The sequence below is a fragment of the Psammomys obesus genome, unplaced genomic scaffold, assembly GCF_907164565.1.
Source record: "Psammomys obesus unplaced genomic scaffold, mPsaObe1.curated_primary_1811, whole genome shotgun sequence".
Classification (NCBI taxonomy): Eukaryota; Metazoa; Chordata; class Mammalia; order Rodentia; family Muridae; genus Psammomys; species Psammomys obesus.
The window spans coordinates 3,676,293-3,700,912 of record NW_026594462.1 but is presented as its reverse complement, the minus strand read 5'-3'; the positions used below and the strand labels follow the sequence as shown (position 1 = coordinate 3,700,912).

Here is a 24,620-nt window from a genome sequence, read left to right as displayed (position 1 = left end):
TATATATATATATATATATATATATATATATATATATATATATAGTGTTCTGTGTGCATGTACCCTGCACACCAGAAGAAGACACCAGATCTCATTATTGATGGTTACGAGCCAGCGTGTGGCTGCTGGGAATTGAACTCAGGACCTTTGGAAGAACAACCAGTGCTCTCAACCTCTGAGCCATCTTTCCAGCCCCTACCCACCCCCCTTTTTTTTGTTCTTAAACCATAGCCTTCAAAAGCATTTTACACCAGGCTTCTCTTCCCCAGACTTCTGCTTTGCTGTTCTTCCTCACTCTTTGGAAGTTTTGATGAGCCTGAGGGTATCAGGCTGCCTCTGGCTCGAGAGATGTTTCTGCTGCATGTACTAATGTAGGAGGCCTTTCTGAGCTCCTTGTGCCTGTGGATCAGCTCCTCTGTTCCATCAGCATTTCCCTGAATGCCATTGGAGCTCATGCGTAGATTTAGGTAGTCAGTTGTTCTGGGTGGCAAACCAAGAACTGTCTGTGCTGTTGCTTTGGAGAACTGTGGCTAAACTGAATGAATGTGCTGGGCGGTACACAAAGAGACCAAAGCAGGATCTATATGCAGACAGCTCAGTACACTGCTTGCATGTTGCAGCTACTGCAGGAAGCCTGCAGCAGAGTGGGGTTTTGGCTTTTCTGTTGTTAGTGCCTTTTGATATATGAATGTAGTCTAGGTAGCATGCTAGGACTCAGTTATCTAAGTGAGCCATTCCTACCTATTATCTTTATATGGCTCCTGAGATTGTTTTATTTTTTTATTTGCAATATAATTAGAGAAGAAAAGTAATTGCAGGTTACTTAGCCAATTTAAATGTAACAGTTTAACCACTGTGTGTTAGCCAGAAGTTCATTTTGGCTCTTGGTTTTGGGAATTTTGTTCTAAGTTGCCTAGGTTTGGGGGTGGGTGTTGCTATTCAGTGTTGCACACTGAATAGAAAGCAAAAGGGAGCCAGAAGCAGGGACTCAAAGCAATAGTGTTCCCCTAAAGGGCATGTTTCGAATGCCCCACAGCACCTCCCAGGACCACCACGTGTAGTCAAACCTTTCACATGCGAGTCCGTGGGGACAATCAGCACTTAAGCTATAGCACTAACAGAAGATTTCTGTGATAGTTAATAGAAACTAAATGTTTAAAAGGCTTTTTAATGAATTTGAATTAACAACATACCATAGTTTTCTTCTTCCATCTCTGGTTTACTATGTATAACCTTTAGAGTCTAGGACACTAATATGACTAAGCTACAGCCTAGCTATATAGGCCTGGAACTAAACATGGCTGTGCCTTGAAGGGCAGCTATGAGAAAAAACAAAACAACATGATGATGATAATGAGCACAGGATAGAGGCTGTAACCTCTTTATTCTGTGGTTGTTTGTGGAAATAGTTTGACTACATTTGCTCTGGCCTTAATGTTCTGTCTCATACAGGTTAGCAGCAAGCACAGTGGTTAGAACATATATATGGCTTTGCTTAGCAATGTAGTCTTATAGATACACACACACACACAGGGAGGAGAGAGGGAGAGAGAGGCAGAGAGAGGGAGAGAGAGCGTTCTTAGTGTTCTTATTTAACAACGTATGTAAGCATCTTTGTGAGAATATACTTAGGTATTTTGAATTCGTTGATTGAAGTTGCAGTTTTATATTTACTTTGTATGTTTTACTCAAGTTAAATGAAACAATAAATTATTTATAAACAAATAATAGACACTTTCCTAGATCCTTGATTTTTCTTTGACTGGTACTTTTATAATACCTTTTTGTTTCCTGAGTTTAAGCTTATGATGTTCAACTACTGCACATATTTAAGTTTTTAATAGATTAGAAACAATAACAAACCTGTGATCATGTACCCAGTTGCTTATTGAGTTATTCTATTTAAAAATGTTTTCAGAGAAAATAAAAGGCCAAATGAACCAGACACTGGGTTATTTGGTTTAATTTTCTGGAAAATAGGATTGCCTTTATCAGATCCCAGTGTCTCTTGGTCCTCATGCTTGGCTGACAGCTTGACAGTGGCTCTGCTGTGGTAGAGATGGGCTGGAGGAAGTTGCTCTGTCAGCAGAAAGGGCTGTAAACTGAGCTCAGGGAACCAGGTCACCTCGTCTTGACCTGCTGATCAGTGATGGCTTATGTCAGCATCAGAAAATGTGGCCACACAGTTTCCTTTAATGTTAATTTTTACTTAGAGAATAACATTCACGGTGAGGCTGTGTAAAAGGCGCTACCTTCCTGCTCAGGATAGTGAGCTATACATGTGCCAGCTCTGCTTTTGCAGCCAGGCTTGTCAGAGCATCACAGAAACATTAAATGGGATGTGGGCAGAGCCACTGCCTGGCGCAGTCTTTCTAGTTTAGTTTGTAATGCTTAGACATAGGAGCTTTCTCATTCATTTAACTTTACAAGTTGAGTGTAAGTTCAAGCTCTGATGTGCAGGAATATGCTGGGTCATTTCCACCAAATACTTTAAGTTTGAGACAGTAAAGAAATTACTTTTTCTTTACTCTGAGTCAATGAAGACAGTTAAAAAAACAAAAAACAGAACAAAACGGAGCCACTATTCCTCCTCGTGTATTTGTTTTCTTTTAATGAATGTGTTTATTCAATTCAATACAGGAACAGTCTGTGTTTTAGGATTAAAAAAAATTGAGGTAACATTACAGGAAACTGTAATATTAAGAACAAAATTAGGGTTAAAATCTAATTATAAGGAAGAAAAAATGTTCCTTGGAGTTGAAAACATATTCATAAGCATTTGAATACTGAATTTAAATAAATAAATAAGTAAATAAGCTCTTGAGTTTTTTTTTTTTTTTTTTTAGAAGACCAGTGGGTCACATTGAATTATATAGGTCTCATAAAAGAAATAAACACATCCATATTTGCATAAAACAGGCTTGTTTGAGTAGCATAAATCTGACACCTTTGTCTAGGTAATGAAGCAGAATCTCTAACAGATTTGCCATTTGAATGTTAGTGAGTTCCTAATTAACACTCAAGAGTGCTGTTCAATTAACTGTTAATTCTGAAACACCACAGAGTGAAACATCTTGCATTTGGATTTTCATGTAAGCAAATTGTATGAAAAGTAGAAATTCAGGCTGCTTCTGCCACTGTGTTAAGGAGAAATCTCTTTATTACAAGTGAATACAGTTACCTGAAGACACAGTGAGTTCACTGCTCTCATTTACAGACATGAGAACAGAAGCCTAGGCAGTGTGAGTTACTACTGGTCTGTGCTGTGTGGGCAGTATGGGATGAAGTTTTAAGGACTGGAGCCAGGCTGCCTTAGTTCACATTCCAAGCTTGGCTTTGTGACCTTCTCAAACATGTTTAATTGTATGTTGCTACAGCTTTCTCATCCTTCAAATCAAAACACTGGGATGTTCATCACTGTCAGTGGGGGACGACATGCACCTCAGAATTGCAGCACTTAGTGAATAGCCACAGTTGAAGCAATGTTTGCTGTTCTGGCTTCATTATTTCACAACTTTAAAATTTAAAATTATAGTTTTAATCCCTTACTAGAATAAGCCTGAGAGCTGTTTTAAACCTTCCCTCTTCAATAGGTAACAGCTTTAAATATATGTTCCTAAGTGATTCCTTCTCCAACATTCTTTTTCAGCATCAAGGAATGTAGCCCCCCACCCTCAACACACACTGTATCCATCCAGAGTTGGTGCATTGATAGGTGTTGTGAAATGTTTCCTTGGGGCCTCCAGGAAATTATTGTGAATGTAAAAGACATAACATATATTCCCCATGTTATAATCCAGCTCTGAAATTAATTCTTTTTGAGTTTGGTAGAATCCAAATAGTAGTAAAGCTGAGGAATAAGTAGTAAAGCTATGGCCACATTCGAAGATTGTGCCTAACATCCTACTTTCTCTTTTACCTTTCTTTTTTCAAACAGTCTTGAATACCAGATGAATGTGTGTATCACAGACTACTTGAATAATGTTACGCTATGAACAATGTAAATGCTATCATCTTTTTTCCAGATTATTGCATATCTTGTTCCTTTTGAATAGTGAAAATAATAGAACAATTTGTAAAATTGTTGTTCAGTGGCTTTAAAATGTTATTTGGATGATATTTTTCTTTTGTCCATTAAAGTGGCCCACATTTTAACTAGGTTTGTTTGTTTTTCCCTAGCTATCCATCAAAAACTAGAAGCAGATGGAACAGAAAAAGTAGAAGGCTCCATGACACAGAAATTGGAGAATGTCCTCAACAGTAAGTTTGGTCCACTACCCGAGACTTTATAACAAGGTAGAATAGTCCTGAGGGATTTCCCAGGGCAAGGTCATGAGTTGTATTTTGGCATTCACTTCTAGATAATGACTTAAGAAACATGGAAGATAAGACAACTTTGTCAGGTTCCTGCCTACCAGCTTAGCAGAGTATCGTTCATACTTTTAGATGTTGGCACTCTCTGATAGGGTTGAGGCAGGCATTGGTTGGGTATTTCCTCAACCTCTATTCTCTCTACTTTACCTTTATCCCTGCACATCTCGAGACAGGGTAGATTTGGGTTTGAAGTTTTTATGAGTAGTTTGGAGTTCCCCTCCCTCTACTAGGAGGCTAGTGTAGTTATAAGGTTCAGTCTCTATGGCCTCTGCTTTATAGGAGTCATTGCTTGAATTCCCCTCAAATCCTCCTAGGGGCCTATCCTGACTTAGTGTGCCTCCAAACAGATGCTGAGACTCAGCCAAACATTGGGTGATGTATAGGGCGTCTTGTGGAAAAGTGAGAGGAAAGAGAAAAGGAACTGGAGGTGACAGGAACTCCACAAGAAGACCAATAGTTCCAACTAACCAGGTCCCAGATGGGCTTGCTGAGACTGAAGCATCAACCAAGGACCATGAACTGGACATAGGCCTCCTACAAACATGTAGCAGATGGACTGCTTAGGCTTCATGTGGGTTCTCTAGTAAGGGAAATGGGGGCTGCATTGGACAAAGATCACTTGTCAGCTTTTTGATCACTTTCCCCTGGTGGGATTGTCTTGACAGGTCACAGGGGAAAAGAACATGCTTAGTACTGATGCACCTTGATGAGCTGGGGTGGATGGGAAAGGGAGTTCCCATTTTCTGAGGAAGAGGCATTCCAAACTACTTAGCTTAATAACTGAGAAGAAGCTCATCAGATAAATTAATTTTATTGTAATGTAAGTGTTTGAAATATAACTTATGTTTCATAAGGCAATAAATGTACAAAAAAATGAAGTAATGATGTTCATAAGAATGTCCTTGAATAGATGATTTCCTTATACCGAAGGGTTAAAGAAACAGGCAACTTCACATAGATGTTTAGAGATTTGTTTTAAGAATGCAGGATTATGATACAAAGTTAATTTTGTATTTCTAGCTTGGTTTAGTCCTGTGACTAGAACATCCTGGGCCCTTATGTAGCCATGTCTTCATAGATCTAGTGATGTCAGTAAGAACGTTAACTTTGTTGTAGGCTTTCCTTGGTGTTAGAGTTTGAATACTTGGGCATTTTGTTCTAAGTTTGTGGATTTAATGGAACTAGATTTTTCCCTTTGTCTACCACTCTTGTGGTTATTTCTTGCCTTGGGGTTTGTTGTGCTTTTGCTTCTGAAAAACAAGTTGTAAAAGTTGTTAAAATGAATATACTCTGAATTTCACCCAAGAGATATTTATCAAAGCCATTTTTGTATTCGTGCAGACAGACATATTCAAGTTTTGGAAGGGTATTTTCTCTCAAAGGATGTTATTTGCACCATTGAAATTGTCAGCATGCCATAGCATTTGTACAAGAGTGAGTTTACCTGAGTAACTTTTTAAAAAGTGACAGCCCAGTCACTGACATAGTTCCTACTGATTACTAAAATCACTTTTCTGAGTTACAGCTTATATATCTGTTGCCATGGTACCGCATAAGGCCTTTCTATATTGTACTGTGCCTCTTTGGGTGGAAAGAATAATTGTCATTGACTCAGTCCCTGAGCTTTACTCCTTGGCTCTGTAAGCATTTAATGAGCACTCGTTAGTATATGTCACAGGGATATAACCATAGGGCCTGTGCTATAACCATGTCTAAGTGTGTGAAACTGCTTGGAAAATATAGACATGTAAACAGACTGTTGAATCATTCTGGTAGTATTTGTTGCAATACATGCGTGGCTGGTGGTAATCCAGGAGTATATCTAGTACTCACACAAAGAGCACCTAACCGAAATGTGAAGAATCCTGGCTGGAGGGTCACAGTGGTAGAAACTTGCCTAGCACCAGTGAGTCTTTGGGTTCCATCTCCAGCACAGTGCCCGTTTTCCCCTAGCCTCAAAGTAGAGAATGTGAAAATGGTCACATGTATCTTAAAAGACAAGTGAGGTGCAACCAGATAGATAAGCAGAGATTGGCTGGGAGGCAGTGAGCTAGGTGGATACAGGTGTGTCTGCTGATAGATCTCCAGCTGCATGAAAGGGAGGCAGTGGCTCTTCCAAGGAGATAGGTTAAGGTCAATGAGGCAGGAGAGATATAGATCCCTGCTGTGGCCAACAGCGTGCTCCTTAGAACTAGAATGAGTCTCAAAGGTGGTGAGCACCTACAGGAGTTCAGTACGGAAGCTACGTGGTGGGGTGTTAAGGAGAGTAGGCTGGATTCTGTAGGCTGTAGATTCAATAGGAGACCAGATAAAGGACAGCATTCAATAGCTGAAACAGACAAGGCGCCCCCGGCAGGTCAGAAATAAAGATGGCAGTATTGACTCATTGCTTTTACATATACAGTAAAAAAAGGGAAATAAATTGTGAGACATTTCCATTTCTAGCCGCATGGAGGAAGGGGAGCCAGTTTAGGACACATGGATAGCGTAAAAAAGAAAATTGTGTTCAGTTTCTGTGTAACCTGCATCTGGGATTTCTGAGAGTTGATCACTGAGTGTTTTCCTGGCTTTCGCTACTTCCTTGTTGTATTAAATTAGGCAGATGAGCTTTGCATGCTGTTACGATAGAAATAAATTGATACAGTGTTACCCAGAGCTGGACCCAGCTCTGGAATTGACCTGCCAGGAACAATGTATGCACCAGTGTGGGGATGGTCTGACTAGTGTGGGATAACCAACCTCTGTGATATATATGGTTTGGTTTTTTTGTAAGGTTCGTAACTGTTACTGTAAACCTGGTCTGAAACCTATAGCTGGAAAGATTTTAAGCTGTAGCGGGAAACCTACTCTTCTTGTTTTGTTAAATGGTTCTGTTGTCAAGCTGCCTTCCAAGTGTGTGTGTGTGTGTGTGTGTGAAAATATTCAAAATGTTAGTTCATAGACACATAATGAAATACAATTGGGGGTCAGCAGCGTAGTTGAAGCAAAGAGACTTACTGATTTAATCTAAGTAGCATATATAAAAGTAAAATGACCAGGCTGGAGACTTTGAACACTAAGGAGTGTCAGCCAGACTCAAGGCTGAGGAAGAACTGAATTAACTAATTGAAGATTGGTTGGTAGTACATAGTAGTTGGTAGGAAGTAGTTGGCTGGTAGGTGTTTAGTAAACTGCACTCAAAAAGGAAAAGGATGAGCCAGTTCTAACTTTAGCCTTTCCCAAACTGTGTTGAATCAGATTGGTTCCTGAGAGCCAACAGCTTCAGCTCTTTCGTTCCTGGTGATACCATCTGTGTGTGCACCCCATGTGGGTCTGTAGGGCCCCAGGGCATGGCACGGTTGTGTGAGTATTTTGCACAGTCTCACACTCAGTTACAGAAAGCAGCTCGCTAGTCATCCTGGTGCCTTTTGAAGCATCCTGGTGCCTGTTGAAGCAGAGGCTCTCAAAGCAGGTTTGATCTCTGTGTGGGAGGGCTGCCTTGGACAAGTGTCAGTGTACGTTTTTGGGTCATTTCAATTCTTTGGCTGCGTTCACAGTTGCTTTTCTACTCTCACATAGCTTGACTGCCCCTGAGACAAACTGTGATGGTTGTTCCAGCCCCTGTGTTCCCACGAGGCACAGCACAGCACACACACACATACACACACACACACATATACACACATACAAACACACACAAAACTCACCTCTGTGATCCCCCATCTCGAGTTGTCAGTACAAAGAAAGATCAGTGTGTTCATTTTGAAATAGGAGACAGCCTAATGTCTACTTTAAATAAACATGCCTGAAATTATAAGACACCATTAGAATGACAAAACTAGATTTTCTAGGTGGCTGTGAGAGGCAGATATGAGTGTAATGGATTAGTGTGCAGTGTGTCAAGAACTTCTTCCCTTGCTTTCGGGGACACATTTTATTGCCTTGTGGGTCCAGCCACTATAGTGGCCACTGTGGTGGGCATAGCAGCATTTTTCTTTGTTAGTTCCTGGGCACCACGTGGGACTGACACAGGGATAGCCATTGTCCAAATTAACTGTTGAGAAGGCCATTCTCAGACAAGGCAAAAGGATGTTTGAGGCCCAGCATCAGGGTCTGTTAGATAGCACTTGAGGGCAAAGGCTGCATGCATGGCCATCCAACCCTAATACATTTGTTCTGTGTTCACTCAGTGGACATCTGAAATCCCATCACTTGCCTTAAAATTGGGTATTCTTGGTCTGAGAGTAAAGTGAGGTGTGTGAGGATTAGCACACATGGAGGATTTCTGTCTCATGATTTTGTGGACACCTAGTGGATGTCTTTGTCTGCATCCTTGCCCCACATATGATAAGGGCCCTACTCTTCTGCACGGTGTTTCTGATTGCTTACAGTCATGGGAAGAGAGCTATTCAGAGCATTTATGACTGCTGGTGATTATATCTGATGTGTAGATAGATCATGGCTTCATTGTTCTCAGATATTTTATCACTCACTCTGTGCGCCAGTTGTCAGAATTGTGGGCAATTCAGTTTTCATTGCGAATGCAGTACAAATCACAACAGTCATAATTTATTGACAGAGTTGTGTATATAATTTTCAACCTTGTATAAATTCAAATTCTCAATTCACAAATTTTGGTATAAATTAAATTTTAATTTCAGTTTATAATTTCTTCCTATAAAATTATCTCTAGAAAAATGTATATATTTTATTTAACAGTAAAAATGTTATCTACCTGCTTTTGTTTCCATATTTTTGGAGTTAAAATTATTAGCTGGAAATTTTTTATTATTTTAACATGATGAGAATAATTCAATTTTGAATTTAAACTGTTTGCTCCGAATTCTTTCATTGCACAGAAAAAGAAATTTGCTGATATAAGACCCAAACTTTACATATAAATAGGCAGCCTTTTAAAAAGGTTCTGTTCCATATGAAATTTTAAGTTACAAAGCTTAAACTCATGGAGTTTATATTTTTAAAATGGTAAGCAAATGCTTTAAGATATTTTTTTTTTAAAGAAGGTTTTTAAATTCTAATCAGATTCCAGTACTCACTCAAGCCTTCATTACATGGCTTGGTGGCAAGAAGGAAAAGTATTTCTCATCCCACAGTAGATTTTTAGACTCCACATTAAATAGCATGTGGGAAAAACAACTCTCTTGACCAAGCGAAGTTTTTATATCAGGCCTTTAAAATTTCAACAGAATTTAAACATTATTTAGATAAAACAATCATGTTACAAAGACGACTTTTAACAGGATCAGGCCACCCACAGTGTGGCTGTGGTGTGCAAGCCACCCAGCGAGGCGAGGTGAGTTTTTCATCTTTGCTTAAAGTATAGTCACTAGACCAGATAATGTAGAAACTTTTTACAAGCAGGTCAAACAGCTGAAAGCAGTTTATTTTTGCTCTTTCTGTTTCTTCCTAGCTAATTAAAAATAATTCACATTTTGCAAAATTTAAACTATTTCTGTGTATAGCAAATTTTGCCTTAGAAAAACAGTATTCATTAAAGTGATATATGTAATTTGTACTTTTTAAAAGAAAGAATCTTATGAAATGTCCTGTTCATACATGATTTTATAAGATTTAGCTGATTTAAGAAACAGTAATGATGACGTGTTAAGATTTTGTCAATTAGGTTTATATAATTCTCTGTGCTAGCGATGCAAAGGGATAATTCTGTCAAGAAGTAGGGTTAGCTGTAATGACTGTTTTGAAATTTTTTTTTCCCTGAAAACAGTTTCCCATACCTCATTTATTACCTGATAGTTTGATACAGAATTAATAGAATTTAACTGATGTGTGTGTGTTCTTCATTGTCCAAAGTAAGAAAATAGCCCAAGTATTCACAGTTGTTATAAAATTTAGAAGAGTAACTAAAGTAACTGTAGATTCACATTGGGGGAAATTAGTTGGGCTTAGTAAATGTGGGTGGTTTTAATTTAGATATCATTCTTAACATATGAAAGACTTTAAAAACAGAAGTTTTATTTTAGCAAACTATAAAAGATCTCTGTAGAGGTAGCTTTTTGAAATGAATGTTAGTATAACGGTACAGCAGTGAGCCAGCGTTGTTTTTAGTGCTCAGATTTAGGTCCCTGTCACCCATGTTCTCTTTTCTCTGTTTAAAACAGGAGCAAGTAATACTGCTGACACATTATTTCAAGAAGTGTTAGGTCGAAAAGACAAGGCAGATTCCACCAGGAACGCACTCAACGTGCTTCAGCGATTTAAATTTCTCTTCAACCTTCCTCTCAATATTAAACGAAATATTCAAAAGGTACAGAATATGTATGTGCGCTGTCTATCTTAAAGATGCAGTAAGATATTTTATATTCACTTGTGTGCATACTGTTCTATCCTGATGATCTCATAATGTGTTTTATATTTTCAAGGGGGATTATGACGTGGTTATTAATGATTATGAAAAAGCCAAGTCACTCTTTGGGAAAACGGAGGTGCAAGTTTTCAAGAAATGTAAGATTTATTTGTTCCTTTTAGACCGTTCTTTTTGCAGTAAGAATATGGACTGTATATTCTACAAAAAGTGCTACTTGCATCTTAGAGATTATTTATGTGGTGCTTTCTTTAAAAGGTAAAAACAGTTAGTTTAAAATAACCTCCTGAGTTTTCTCACTGCTCTGTGGTGGGAAGGAATATTCATGGAGAAGGCTGGTCTCAGATATTCTTTGCTGTTCATTAAGCACAATGCTAGTAAAAGCTTTTGTACTAGAAAGAAGCAGTAACAAGCTTTTTACAGACGTGAAACCTGCATTTCGGTCTTCTCTTTTCAAGCTACAGCAATGTATTTATGAGTTCTAATCTTACTCTGAAGCAAACTCAATATTTTTAAAAAATTACTCCTGATACCAGGTTTACAGAAAATAAAATTTTAAATATCTTATGGCTAAAAACTTATTAACTAGGAGAAATACCATTGGTCTTATTAAATTTAAAAGAATGAAACCCATAAGGCCTCAGCAAGCATAATTTATTTCTTTACTGTGGTGAAATTTACATGCAGTGAAATGCACAGACCTTACATGTTACAGGTCACCGAATTCTGACGAATGCTCATGCCTTCCTATACACTTGAGATGGTGTGTTTTGATCCCTCCACAAAGGTCCCTGTGTCTCTTCTCAGTCAAAAAACAACCAGTGTTCTGCTTTCTGAAATTTGATTTTAAATTCAGTTCTGTAAATCTTGCATCTTTTAAAAATAGATTATGCTGAAGTAGAAGCAGGAATTGAAGATCTAAGAGAATTACTTCTAAAGAAATTGCTCGAGACTCCATCAACCTTACATGACCAAAAACGCTACATAAGGTAAAACTTGTGCAGGAATTCTGATTGTATATATGTATGGACTATATTGTAAAACCCTCAAAGCTAATTTGGGGAAATCAGAATACTGATGAAATGGTGAAAGGGAAATTTAGAGGTATCTGGTATAGGACATGGATATTCCTTGAATATGAATAAATTGGGAGCAGTTAGAGAAAACCTCCCACCCTATCCCTCCCCACCCCTTACCCCTATTGCCCTTTGAAGGAAAGACACCTGCCAGGTTGGGCAAAGGAAAAGCAGTCTCATTGCTTAGTCACCTGTTTCTCCTGCTGAGCAGTGGTTACCACCTGACTCACCAGGAGGACTGGGTGCTGCCCCCTACAAATGCCATGCTTCATAAGGTAGGTGCTCCACTCTTATTTTAGTGCAACCTACTGCTGGGCGGGAAATTACAGCTCAGAAGTGTGCCACGGCTTGACAATAGTGAAGGATATGGAAGGTTTTCCCTTGAATATATGTCTAATTCACATGCCTGTAGTGATCATGAGAGAAGTAACTGTGGGAATATTTTTAAGTTGTCAATACATTCAAAAATCCTCAGCAGCGTTAGAAGAGACGGACCTCAGAAGGCAGTAGAGAGGCTGAGGAGGAGAAGGAGGAGTAGCTCTGTAGGAACTAGCCTTTCTTTTGTGGTAGCTCACACAGTCCTCTTCATCTGCAGTGAACATAACGGGCAGCACGGCTGCATCTCAGGGTAGTCGGGGAGATGTTGGGGAGTTAGTCCATTGCCTGGCCTATAAGGAGCAGGGAGCAAGTTTTATCTGTACATAGCTTGTACTGCATTTGGAGATGAAACATAAATCATCAGATTTTTGTATCTGAGATTTAAAATACTGACTTATTTTCTGTTAGGCTATCTTAAGTGTGGTCTGATTCAGAATAAAATGCTATTTGCCAAATTCAGTGACTTATTTAGTTAGTGAAAGTTATTAAAAATTCAGGAGCTCTAAAATGATGATAGACTCTGTATACATTTGCATTTGCCTGTGGTCATCTGTGGCTATTAAAAATAATACTGTCTGCAGGCTGGTAAGATGGCCTGCCTGGAACACTGCATTCAAGAGGGACTACAAACCTGCGCTGAACTCTCTCTTAGTGATAGGAATAGTGGGAGCAGATGTAGGACAGAGGACTTAGCAGTGGAGCCAGAGAACAGTGACACCGATTGCTGCTGCTGGAAAATGCAGCACCCTGGGCTGGGTGTTGTATTTCCTCTTTGGCCAAAAGGTCCAGGTAGGCTGAGGAACTCAAGCTTGTCCTGCACACACAACTACACACCTGCTTATGTGGTGTCAGAAGTCACCCATGCCTTTCTATCTCTTCCTTTCTGAGGAAATACTGAATTCGAGGAACGGGTTTGCAGACCTGCACAGTTCAGAGTGGAAATAAACTCAGCCTAAGTTAGAAGTGCCTCAGAGAAGTTTTGCTGCTTGTGTGTTAGAGGATTACCTCCCTTGCTCGTGTGTGAGTGAGCTAAATTTGTTTCCAGAAGTACACTAAATTCTGGGTACAAAATTGAGAAGGCACTCAGCAATCTGATGATTAACTTTTAAAATTATATTTCTAGCTATTAATAAAAAAAAAAAAAAAGATCAGAACCAGGTTAAGTCTATTTGACTTTAGCACTGATGGTGATAGGTCCTGTGAGCACCAACTACAGCCAGAGACAGCCTGCGCCCAGCTGTGTGTGTCAGATCGTCTCTGCCACGCACAGTGGGAATGACAGTTCACTGCTGTGCTGCCTGCTCTCCTCGGCATAACTGAAGGCACCCTCTTCTGTGTCGCCTAGCAAGAAACAGAGCTCACTTAGCTCTCTCTGTCTTTGTCAGTGTGGCGCTGCCCCTGGAGTGCTGAGAATCCCAGAGAGGGTGGCTGAAGTTTCCTTTGTTTAGTTTGGTTTTCCTGAGTATTGAGCCCAGGTCTCACTGCAAATGTTCCTGCTCAAATTCTTAAACTCTGAATCTGTGTTCATCAGTATTAAGATCCTTTACCTCCCTACCCTTCAAAAAAGCCTTTTTCAGAATGTTCTCTAATTTGTCATTTAAAATGAAGGGCAGGAGCCTTTACCATCTAGACAAAGGTCCTTGTACTGAAGCTGCGAGTTTTAAGCTTGATACTAAGAAGGAAAAAAACACACTGAGGTCTAAAACAAACATTGTACTTTTTTTTTTTTCTGAGATAGTAACTTCATCTTTCTTTATAGAATGTTTCTAAGCTTTTACAATTTTGTATTAAGATGATAGGGGATTATTAAAATTTCCAGGGCCGTAGTGTTTGTGCTGAGGAGATTTGCAATTTTAGCAAATACAAAGCAAGTTGCTGTGCTACTGCTAAAGAACCCAAGTGCTGCACTGCCTGCTTTCCTGGCCAGGGACTTCACAACAAAAAGGAAGCCACTGCAGTAAATAATATTGTTGCGCTTTGCTGTGGACAGTGATTCTGGGGCTGAGTGAGGGTTGGGAGTGCTTCAGTGTCCAGATGCAAAGAGGCCATATAGGGAGATTGTTGCAGCAGATAATCCTAGCAGGAAAGAACAGAAAGTGTGGACTTAGGGAAGGAAAGACACAAGCTACTATTTGCTGTATTTATATCCCAGATAATAAAAGAGAAAAGCTCTGTGGGAGAGGGAAAATCAGATTGGATTTGGGGAGCTTTGTTTGCATTGAATTCCTCATACTAAGCTAAATGTAATTTGTTGGAATGTGGTTTTCTTCTGAGCATAGTGTTCTCATAAATGAGGAAGGCTCACGGGTGCCTTCTTTATATGGGTAAAATCCTTTAAGTTGGCTTCCTACCTTTTAGCACATGAACATAGCTCTTTGCAGCCTGTGGACAGTCGTAGGGAGGGCTATCATAGTGCTTAGTGGGCAGAGCTGCTATTCTCTGGGGAGTCAGGCCTCTGAGTTATTAGCTCCTGAAGGTCAGGGTTGGCAGTGGCGAAGGCGGGCTGCAATTCCTAAATGCATGTCAGGTTTCTACTCAACATCTTGTTTGTTGTGAACTTATTACAAAATGGATTTGTTTCTCCTCTAATTAGCTGCTAATTGAGATGTCTGAGTAATGAGTGCCCACTACTGAAGAAATGTGGGCATGCCCCACAGTGATTAGGACACAGCTAAGGTCACAGCTTGTAACCATCAATGAGCACTTACCATGGATCACAGATTTTTAACCTCAAGACAAAAGATAGCTGAGGGTTAAAAACTATTTTAGCACAGTAAGTTCATTTGAACAAGCTTCTAGATTTGATACATCTGTGTATTATATAAGGGCTCAGGGCCAAATGAATAATATTTGACAGAAAATTTTCAGTTGAAATATATTTAAGTTGTTTGCATGGATTTGGGTATTTCTTGTACAAAGAAAACTTTAAATATTTTAAGAACTATTGAAAGTTAAGAAAGCATCCATCTGCACTACATTTTATAAAGAAATAGTTCCTCAGTTGTGAATTAATTTACCCCCTAGAGGTAAGTGCATATTGTCAAAGAGACCTTATATTTTAGTAACCTCATATGTAAGTCTTTGTAGAACAGTGTCACATTGCCATCCAGTGGCCGTATTTTATACCAGAAAGGAGGGGGACATTCACCCAGTTTCTTTTGCTGGCTCCCGCCTAGATTTAAGAAATGAGGCTCAAATAATAGAAAAACTTGAGAAGGGACTGTATATAAATGTAAAGTTAGTTTTTCCTTCTTTCTCAAACAAAAAACAAAGAAAAGCCACCCAGGTTTATGTTGAACCGTTTTGCATTGCAGGGTTGTGGTTATGCTCTCCTGTGGTTCACTACTTTTGCCTTTAACCGAGTAGAGTGGGAGGGGTGGCCAGTGTATCTAGTATGATTGGCAAGTGGGTAATACCATTCTCTGACCACTATTGGTTAGCTGGTTTCTTCCTCCTCCACTTTCTCCATCAGTCTCTTTGTGTCTCTCCCTCCTCTTCTTTTTCCCTTACCCACCCCCCCTTTTTTCCCTTATTTTTCTTTAAATAAGAAAATGAAAATAAGTTTAAATGTAAAGAAGTGTTCTCATTAAATCTTTACAACCTTGGGCCTTTGTCAAATTGTCTTTGACGTTCTTGTTGACTCTTAGGCAAAGAGATAAATTAAAAACCTACAGTTGGGTCGCAGAGATGGCTCAGTGGTTAAGAGCACCGGCTGTCTTCTAGAGGACCTGGGTTGAGTTCCCAGGACCCACATGGCAGCTAAGAACTGCTTGTAGTTCCAGTTCCAGGAAATCCAGTGCCATCTTGCGACCTCCACAGGCACCAGGGACTCACATGTTACACAACCATAGTATAGGTAAAACACTGAAATTTAAAAAATAAAATAAAAAGAGAATAAAAGTCCAACAGCTCTTTTATGTGCTATTGAATGAAAACAATTCAATATACTTCATTATGAACAAAGTATTAAAGACAAATATTGGCAAGTGCTTTGATAGTTGGTTGAATTTCAGCTTTTCTTTACAAATTGGTAGGAATATTACAACATAGTAGCCTTTGCTTTTGCTGGTATAACAGGAAGGGCCTTGCACTTTGCGTTTTCAGGTACCTCTCTGACCTCCATGCCCCTGGCGACCCTGCGTGGCAGTGTATCGGAGCTCAGCACAAGTGGACCCTCAAGCTCATGCACGACTGCAAAGAAGGCCACATGAAGAGCCTGAAAGGCAAGACCGCCTCTTCCACTTTACTTGCTTGTTAATGCTTAGTAGTCAAGGGAGTGACGACCAGATTTTCATGGTATTAGTACCTGTCTTCACTGTTGCTGGCTCTCTGCCCCACACCGTAGCACTGTATCTAACAGTGGATGCCAAAAGTAAGGGAAAACACTGTTTTAATAAATCTATGTTTTTGACTGAATAGCAGTTTTGACAAAACTTTATTTTATTTTATGGAAGAGTTAGATTTTACAAGGGTTGGACACGATTCTGTAGAAACTGTAGTAGTCCTTGATAAGTTCCCCTCTTCATCAGACATATCTGGAGTCCTTGTGAATCAGGTAAGTACCCAGTTCTAGAAAGACAGTGATGAATGAATGAAAGAAAAGCAGGGCCTTCCCCCTGGAGTTATGGTAGAAGAAAGGAAACATAGTAAACATGCAGCTAGGCAATTAAAAAGTTTAGACCGTGATAAAAAGAATAGCAAAGATTTTTCAAAGAAGGTAACTGAGAAAAATATTTCACATAGTCAGTTTGAGAGAATACCTTACAGAGGCTCCATATTACCTAGAAACCGGATGCAGCTGCCAGGCCACCTGTAGCTCAAGAAAGGAACCCCTGTTCAGGACTCTGAGGTCAGTTTGAAACAGGAATTAAAGCGATATTTGTATACAGGCATGATTAATTTTTTTTTTTTTAATTCTGTCACTCAGCAAATACATATTAGTGACTGTGCTTCAGATACTGTTAGTTGTGAGTGCAGCCAAGGGTCTGATTTGTACATGCTTCCAGACCAGCAGGTAACTGGCTGTCAGAATGCTGGGCAATATGTCACTTGCCTAGTCAAGAGAAGTTCAGAGTGGCACGGTAGCTCACGGGAGCAAATTCTGATCCAGGCTTTGAGGGTCAGGGAAGGGGTGTTTATGAGATCTGTATTGGAAGGAAGAAGGAAATATCTGAATTGGAGGAAAAACTATTCTAGGAAGAGCATAAGAGAGCCAGAGACAGCCTTGTGCTCCCTGTGGCTGGAGCCAAGCATGTGGTAACGAAAACTGTAAGAGTTCAGGTTATAGGTAAGATGGTCAAGTAATGGACCTTGTTAGCTGCTTGGAGGAGTTTGGAGGTTGCTCAGACTGCAGTGAGGGAGGTATGGAATGACCACAAGCAGGGAAACAGCCTATCTTTGGTTTCCTTGTGGAGAATGGATGAGAAAGAGGATTTCTGTAACAGGGTTGGTGAGGTTGGCAGAGTGATGCCAATAACTACCCTAGTGTGGGGCAGGTGTGTGTGTGTGAAGTCCAGGGTGGAGTCAGGGCTGTTTAGGAATGCACAGGGCTAGGGCTGGAAGGAGGAACAGGTGGAAGAGATGGAGGAGGAGAGCCTTCTAGAAGTCTACACCTGCCTGCAGTAGCGCATAGCATGGTGCTGCTGCTGAGAGCTAGGGAACCCAGTGTTTAGTCCAGGCTTAAATCTGACAGGGGAGTTTGGAATTGTCTGTCATGAAAGAAGACATCTCTTTCAGAGGTAGTTGGAGTTAAAGATTTAGGTTATATATCATATTTAATCAATTTATATACCATATTTAATCAATGTTATCTTCCTCCAATTCCACCAAGTGCCCGAACCATTTCCCTCTCAACTTTATGTCTTCTTTTTATTTTTTCTTTTTGTTATTAATAACCCCAAGTCTAATTAGTGGTGAATTTTAACAAATGAAATTTAATTAAAAGATTGATGTGATCTTTTGAGGAAGCAGTTTTTATTAGTTTATTTCAGAAAACCACATGCATGCACAGTACTGAGGACTGAGGTCAGGGCCTTACACATGCTCCCAGTCAACAAGCATATCTGAAAGCAGGGCATGCACGCACACATACGTGTATGCACACACACATTGACCCCCCATGTGTACACACATTTATGCACGCATGCGCACATGCACTGACTCCCTCAATGCGTACACACACATGCACCCATGCATTGACCCCTCCATATGTGCACACATACGCAGTTTCTCCTAAACCTAGCTTGGTTTAGTCAGTCCTTCACCTTCTACTTCCCTCTGCCTCATTCCGTATTATTTGACGTAAACCATGTAATTATCTATTCATTTTTCCGACATAAGGGCTATTTAAAAATCTTAAATTGAAGTTCCAATATCAGTACTTCGTAGCATAGCAAAACCAGTCAATGGGAAAAGGCTTTGACCCTTTTGCCATGGATATTTTCACGTTAGCATTATATGTGTATATGCCACCGAATATGCTATATCCCTTTAAATACACACTTACAGTTTGACAGGCAGTGTAATGACGGTGTACATGTCTGTGTAGGGGGATCTTATCGGAAACACATGCCTTAAGTTTAGGTTTGCGTGGAATAAACACTTGTTCTTTCATGCAATCTATAGTTGTTGATGAACTCCTAACAGATACTTGTAATTTTCTTAACTGTGTATGCTATAATGTAAGGCAGAATGACAGAAGGTCCATTAAGTATGTGGGTCCTCCATCAGTCATGCTTTCCTAATGGTGAGATGTTGGATATGGAGGAACCTAAAAGAATGTGTAGTGGTGGCAGCTGCAGATCCAGGTCCTTTGTGAGGAGGTGGCGCAGGCACCCGTGGAGGACGCACCTTCTGTGTACATGGAAGATGGGAAAGGAGCGCATGTCCAGATACCTGTTCACACCATCCTGTTCTCTCCAGGCCTGTGACTCGCCACAGGCCGCTCCGCATTTCTCTGCTGCACTATTGTAACCAGTGAGCCATCAGATTGGATTCCTCTGGCAGGAAGGCAAGCTGGCCACAGGCCACTCGGGAAGACCTGTGCTGAAATTTCCCAAGCCAGATGAGCCACTTCTACTTGCTGTATTTTTTGATGCTCATTTTCTTTCAGAGGTTGATTTTAATAAGGAAACATTTACAGTACTAATTAGTAATCTCTGAAGTGATAGCCTCAGTGTAAGTGTGTGCTCTGAGTTGATACTCTGAGAAGATGAAAGTGACTGCTAGAAGGGGCCCAGAAATTATGGCTGGATCTGAGCAGGATACCTAGTTTTCCCTCTAGAGCTACAGGACTCAGGGTTGGCAGGGATGGAAGAAAGGCATTGCCATCAGCCTATATTGATGGCACTTGTGACTTTATTTGACTGACACGTGTGTTCAGTCAAATCAATCAAGAGCAGAGACAAGAGACTTGCCTGGCCAGTGCAAGTTTGGTGGTATTGAGTGTAGCTGTGTGTAGAAGACTCCTACAGGCGAGAAGGTGACTAATATTCCAGCTGTGCAATGCTGTTCAGAGGTCGTGTGTGTGCTCTGAAATGATGGTGCCGACATTTCGTCTAGAATTCTGATGCCAGGGTGCCGTGGTTCTCAGAGGGTATTCTTGGGAACCTCATTTCAGAATGAAAGCTAGTTGTCCTTTCCATCTAAAAACAGTATGCTGAAGGCTTTCTCTTAGTCACCGCACTTAGACTACTAACTCTGGAGAAGAGAAATGGATGCAGTTGTTTAAACCCAGACAAAACAGTGGCTGAGAACTGAGACAGTGTGTGAAATAAAGGCCAGTTTGAGTGGATAGACTGTAACTGTTAAAAGCAGGGAAAGAATTCTTGGTGTCTTTTAAAAGCCAAACTGGTCTTTATACATAGCCTGTATTGAGGACTGGGGTAGGCCCCTGTGGGACTTCAGTGTGAACAGCCACCGTGGCAGATGCTGCTCATCAAATGAAGACAAGGACACAGAGACAATGAGAGGCTCGCCACCTTCTCTCAGAGATGGCACCCCAGATACCCACCGTGATGCCTGGGTCCTGACCCTGAAGCTCAAGTGTGATCCTTTGGGATTTTCTACATTGAGGAAAGGTGTCAGGGGATAAAACCAGTGTTTTATGTTGGAGAAACATAAGTATCTTTAGTTTTTTCTAAATTTGATGATTTACATGTGTTATAAAATCTTATTTTGAAAGTTTAAATATGGATAGCAGATTTGAGTATTGTGTTTTTCCAGCCTGAACTGAGTGACTATCCTGTTTCCGGTGCCCTGAGTACAAAGCACCCAGTACTCTGAACCATTACACATGTTAAACTTTTTCTGCTGTCTGAGGATTGGTCTCTAGGAATTCCTATGAAATAGGTCCAAAATTAGAGTATGTTTTAAGGTTTCCTGGCAGGAAAAGCCTTTGGTTAACCCCTGCTGGGATTCTCAAACAGGACTTTGAAAGGTGGTCTTCAAAGGTATCTTCTTCTTTGTTCCTAAAATGGCTTGAGCTAACTTTCAGACCAGCTGGCTGTCTGGTAAACTGGGGGAAAGGCCATCAGCTTGCTGTGGAATCTTGGGATCTGTGCTCTAATTAGGGCATCCAGAGGACTTCCTAGAATTAGAGCCTAGTGAGGGACATTTAGATGAGGAGCCAGAGCTTATGTAAGCAACGAGGTCTTAAAAATAGACACACAACAGAAGGAAGGAACATTCATACATGTCTCAGGTTGTCTTTGAAGACTTGGAGGGGGCATGTCTCATGTGAGTGGTCTTTTCTCAGTATTCACAGTGGTGAGTGAGCTGCTCAGAAGTGGCTCACAACTCTGCATGCTCAAAGCCTTGGGTTTAATGCACTGTAAACCAACCACCAGCAAAATACAGTTTTAACGATTTCAAACATGTAGCAGATTGTTAAATACTCACTGAAGAAACCAAAAATATTTGTTTGTTCAAGGACCGTAAGATGTAAAAGGTTCTGTTTTCAGCTGAAGCTCATTCAGCTCCATCTGCGGTTTGGTTACATTTGTACAGTATCATTAAACTATGTTTTTATTGATATTTACCTAAAATATAGCAGTTATCTTTATGTACATATTTTATATAAAAATATTTTAAATAAGTGTTATTAATACAATTCTGATATTGTCCTAATAGAAGAGTAGGTTGGTTTCCTTGTATTAAATTGCAGTCCCCATTAGGAAACTGTTAGCTTCATTGAGTTTTCTTTAGACCTATAAAAGATATTTCCATAGTTCAAAAGGCAGTAGACATATATTATACACATATTAAAATTATTTCTAAAAATTATACTTTTTATTTTAAAGTTGTAGTGTGGTTTTATACATTAGAAAGATTTCATTACGGAGTTTAATTCCTGGAGATTGAAAGAAGGTAGTTTTTCTCCTCAGGGTTTGCCATAGCATGCCCTGAAGGGTAACACTTGAAATGGGGAGAAAAGAGAAGACACTGTAGCAAGTGCAGATAGATTCAGGTTGATCTCCATCTGCCGCTAAGTCCCGTTTATTATTGGGACCATCACCCTTGGGCAGTGTCTAGTTGCCCACTCCTGGGAGGGAGTCCTTCACCTGGACAGTTCTTTCACATGCTGTGATAACTGTGTTTGAAACTGGTTTTAGAAGAGGGAATGTTTGGCAGGATTTGGTACCTATTTTACATCTGGGAGCTCTACAGAGATGCACAGGATGAAGTGGATGCAGGAGAGGGAAGCATGGGAGAAATGCTGAGCCCAAAGCATTCCTCTCTCAGCTGATCGAGGGCAAAGGTTTCCATTCTCCGCTCTTTTTTTTCCAGAGGGAGAAAGAACGCAATGAATTGGATTCCAAGTGCCCACATCAGAAATCACCACTAGTGTCTGAAAGTGTCATAGGTACACACTCACACACAGGTGTATTTGCCAGAATACAGATTGGCATTTATTTTTAACACAGTTAATTGTAGATTTCAAAATATGTATATAATTTGGTGACTGTTTGAGTTTCCTTTTCTGTTGTTGTGATAAAACTGACCAAAAGCAGTTGGGCAGGTGAGGGAAGGCTCACTTGAGCTTGTGAGTTATAGTCCACCATTGAGAAGTTAGGCAGGAACTCGGCAGGGGCAGAGGCAGGACCATGGAGGCAGGAACTGAAGCAGAAGCCACTGAGGAATGCTGGTTCCTGACTTTCTCAAACCACCCAAGACCTGTCCAGGGGTGCCATCCCCTACAGGCCCTCCTGCACCAATCAATAATCAAGAAATTTCTCCAAAAATTTGCCTGCGGGCCAATGTGGTGGAGGCATTTTCTCAACTGAGGTTCCTCTTCCCAGATAATTCTAACTTGTGTCAAGCTGACAAAAAACCAATGAGTACAATGACAATTTTACCTTTCAAATAAAAGTAATTAGTCCCAGTAATTATGCACTTTTTCAAAAAGTGGTTAAGACTTTAAGAATTCAGTTTGCCTCTGGAATGGCACAGTAGAACAAGAACTGCTGCGTGCCAAGGGGTCGAGCTGAATCTTGTTCTCTTGTTGCAAGAGATCCGCTCACCCTCCTGTCTTACAGAGACAGACCACAAAGGCTCTGTCGGAGGACCTCTTCCGTGGGTCGCCCTCGCAGCTAGTGCTCTGTGTTTTACTGTTCAGCCTGAAGATTTCTTGCAGTCAGAGTCATGGCATGCCTAACCAAGCCTGTCCTTTCTTAATAGAAATTGAGGTTTAATGCTAAATGTCAAGAACACATCAGATCAAAACGTGTACCAGGTAATTTTAAAATGGTGACTCTGGCAGGTATTTTTGTCGCGTATTCTGTGATTTTTGTAATTCTTTGACTTGAATAATGTAGGCGACATATTCCCCTCTGTGTCATCTATTTACAACTGCGGTGAAGTGTAAGACCCTAAATAAAAGCACAGGTCGTCCTTTTTGGTTGCTCCTATACCCACCTTATTACAAACTGCTTCATTAGCCATGCTGTACTAGCATCTTGAAAGTTCACATGTTTAATTCTGTTTTCAAAATGCATTTCCTTTTCTAAACTGTTGTTTTGAATGATGTTGAAACACTATACCAGAATTGTGGCCTAGAACCCATTCAGGAAGCTCCACTGTGAGGTAAACTGTGTGGTGACCGTGACTCTCTTGGGTTAATTTGGATTAAATTATTCCCTTTAAATTGAGGAAATCTCTTTGTTGGAGCTTCAAATATATATAGTCAGAAGATCAAAGAGCATTTTTATCTGTTGACAGAGGACTAATTCGTGAGGAATTTGAAATTCTGCCTTGATACACCCACCCCCACCCCAGTCTTGCCATTGAAATTCCTCTGTGTGGTGCTTGAAAGGAATCCTCTCCTGCCTCTGCCTGGAGGCTCCTGGCCCTGCATGTTTGGTCAACAAGCAACAGCGGGTGGTCGGGCTGCAGCACAGGACAAGGGCCCGCTGTGCACAGGAAAGTGTGTTCAAAGGTGTTTAAGGGTGGTGAGGAAGTAGGCTGCCCTCCTGAGTCTGGGGCCTTGCATCAGTGATTCCCCACCTTTGTAGACTGTGAGAAATTAGCCACTGGGGGTAGGAGGGAAAATACAGTGGAGGTATTCACCTGGTTCCACAGCTGTAGGCTTGCTTAAGGACTCCTCTGGCCTTTCAGCTTTTATGGATAGAGCCTGTTACACACATTTTGACAAATATATGCATGTAAATCAGGAAAATCTGTGCTCTTTCATTTGATGTATAATAATCAGGATATATGGATGATAATCAGGATTTCTTTTTTAATAGAATCTTCTAAAAGTCCTTATCACTATTTGAAAATGATTGTTCCAAGTTCACACATTAAATTTGTGAGCCTCACAAGAGCTCTCGCTGAAACAACTAAAAGCTGAAGAGCTTTTGCCTAGTAGAAATTCCATGGTTTTCAAAAATGAAATCAGAAATGTTTCAAATTCATAGCAAATTGTGACAAATGGTGGTGTGATTAGCACTGGTTGTTTTTGTATTCCTGGAGAAATGACTTATGCTACTTCTAAACCAAAGTTCCAACTGGTTTTGTGTTTCTATTACTTAAAAATAATTTCCAGATTTAATGTTTGTTTTAGTTTGTTCATATCTGCATACTTCAAATTAAAAAGAAACAGATAAGGAAAAACATTACTTTCTAAGAATGTTGGCTTCCGCTGATTATAGAAAATTTAAGTGGAGAAATAGATACCAACTTTTTGATTGTCACCAATGAAGAAATGTCATTGTGTATATGTTGAATGTAAAGTGTCTTTCGAGGTCTTTTTCTTTCAGACATTTGGTAAAATTGACACAAGATTGTGGAAGCTGGAGGAGGCAGCTAGGTACTGCGATTTCTTTCTAGCATTGTGTTGCTATTGTGTCCTGTACTGCAGGGATTTTCAGAAAGAAACACTGTGCTGGGGACTTGTGCTGAAGGGCTCTGTGCCTGCCTGAGATTTATCTCTAGAGTCATCTCTGCACAGTAGCTGTTGAGCGCATAGCTTC

The 24,620-nt window shown here is 40.2% G+C and overlaps 1 protein-coding gene across 1 annotated transcript in view; it reads left to right on the top strand.

Moving 5' to 3' along the window:
• The window catches only part of Exoc2 (exocyst complex component 2), a 166,049-nt gene that overhangs the window by 63,113 nt on the left and 78,316 nt on the right, over window positions 1–24,620 (top strand). The window contains exons 7-11 of the mRNA XM_055619046.1: window positions 4,180–4,260; window positions 10,494–10,639; window positions 10,755–10,836; window positions 11,583–11,685; window positions 16,255–16,373. Of these exons, the coding sequence (XP_055475021.1) occupies window positions 4,180–4,260; window positions 10,494–10,639; window positions 10,755–10,836; window positions 11,583–11,685; window positions 16,255–16,373 (531 nt within the window). The remainder of the gene's footprint in view (window positions 1–4,179; window positions 4,261–10,493; window positions 10,640–10,754; window positions 10,837–11,582; window positions 11,686–16,254; window positions 16,374–24,620) is intronic.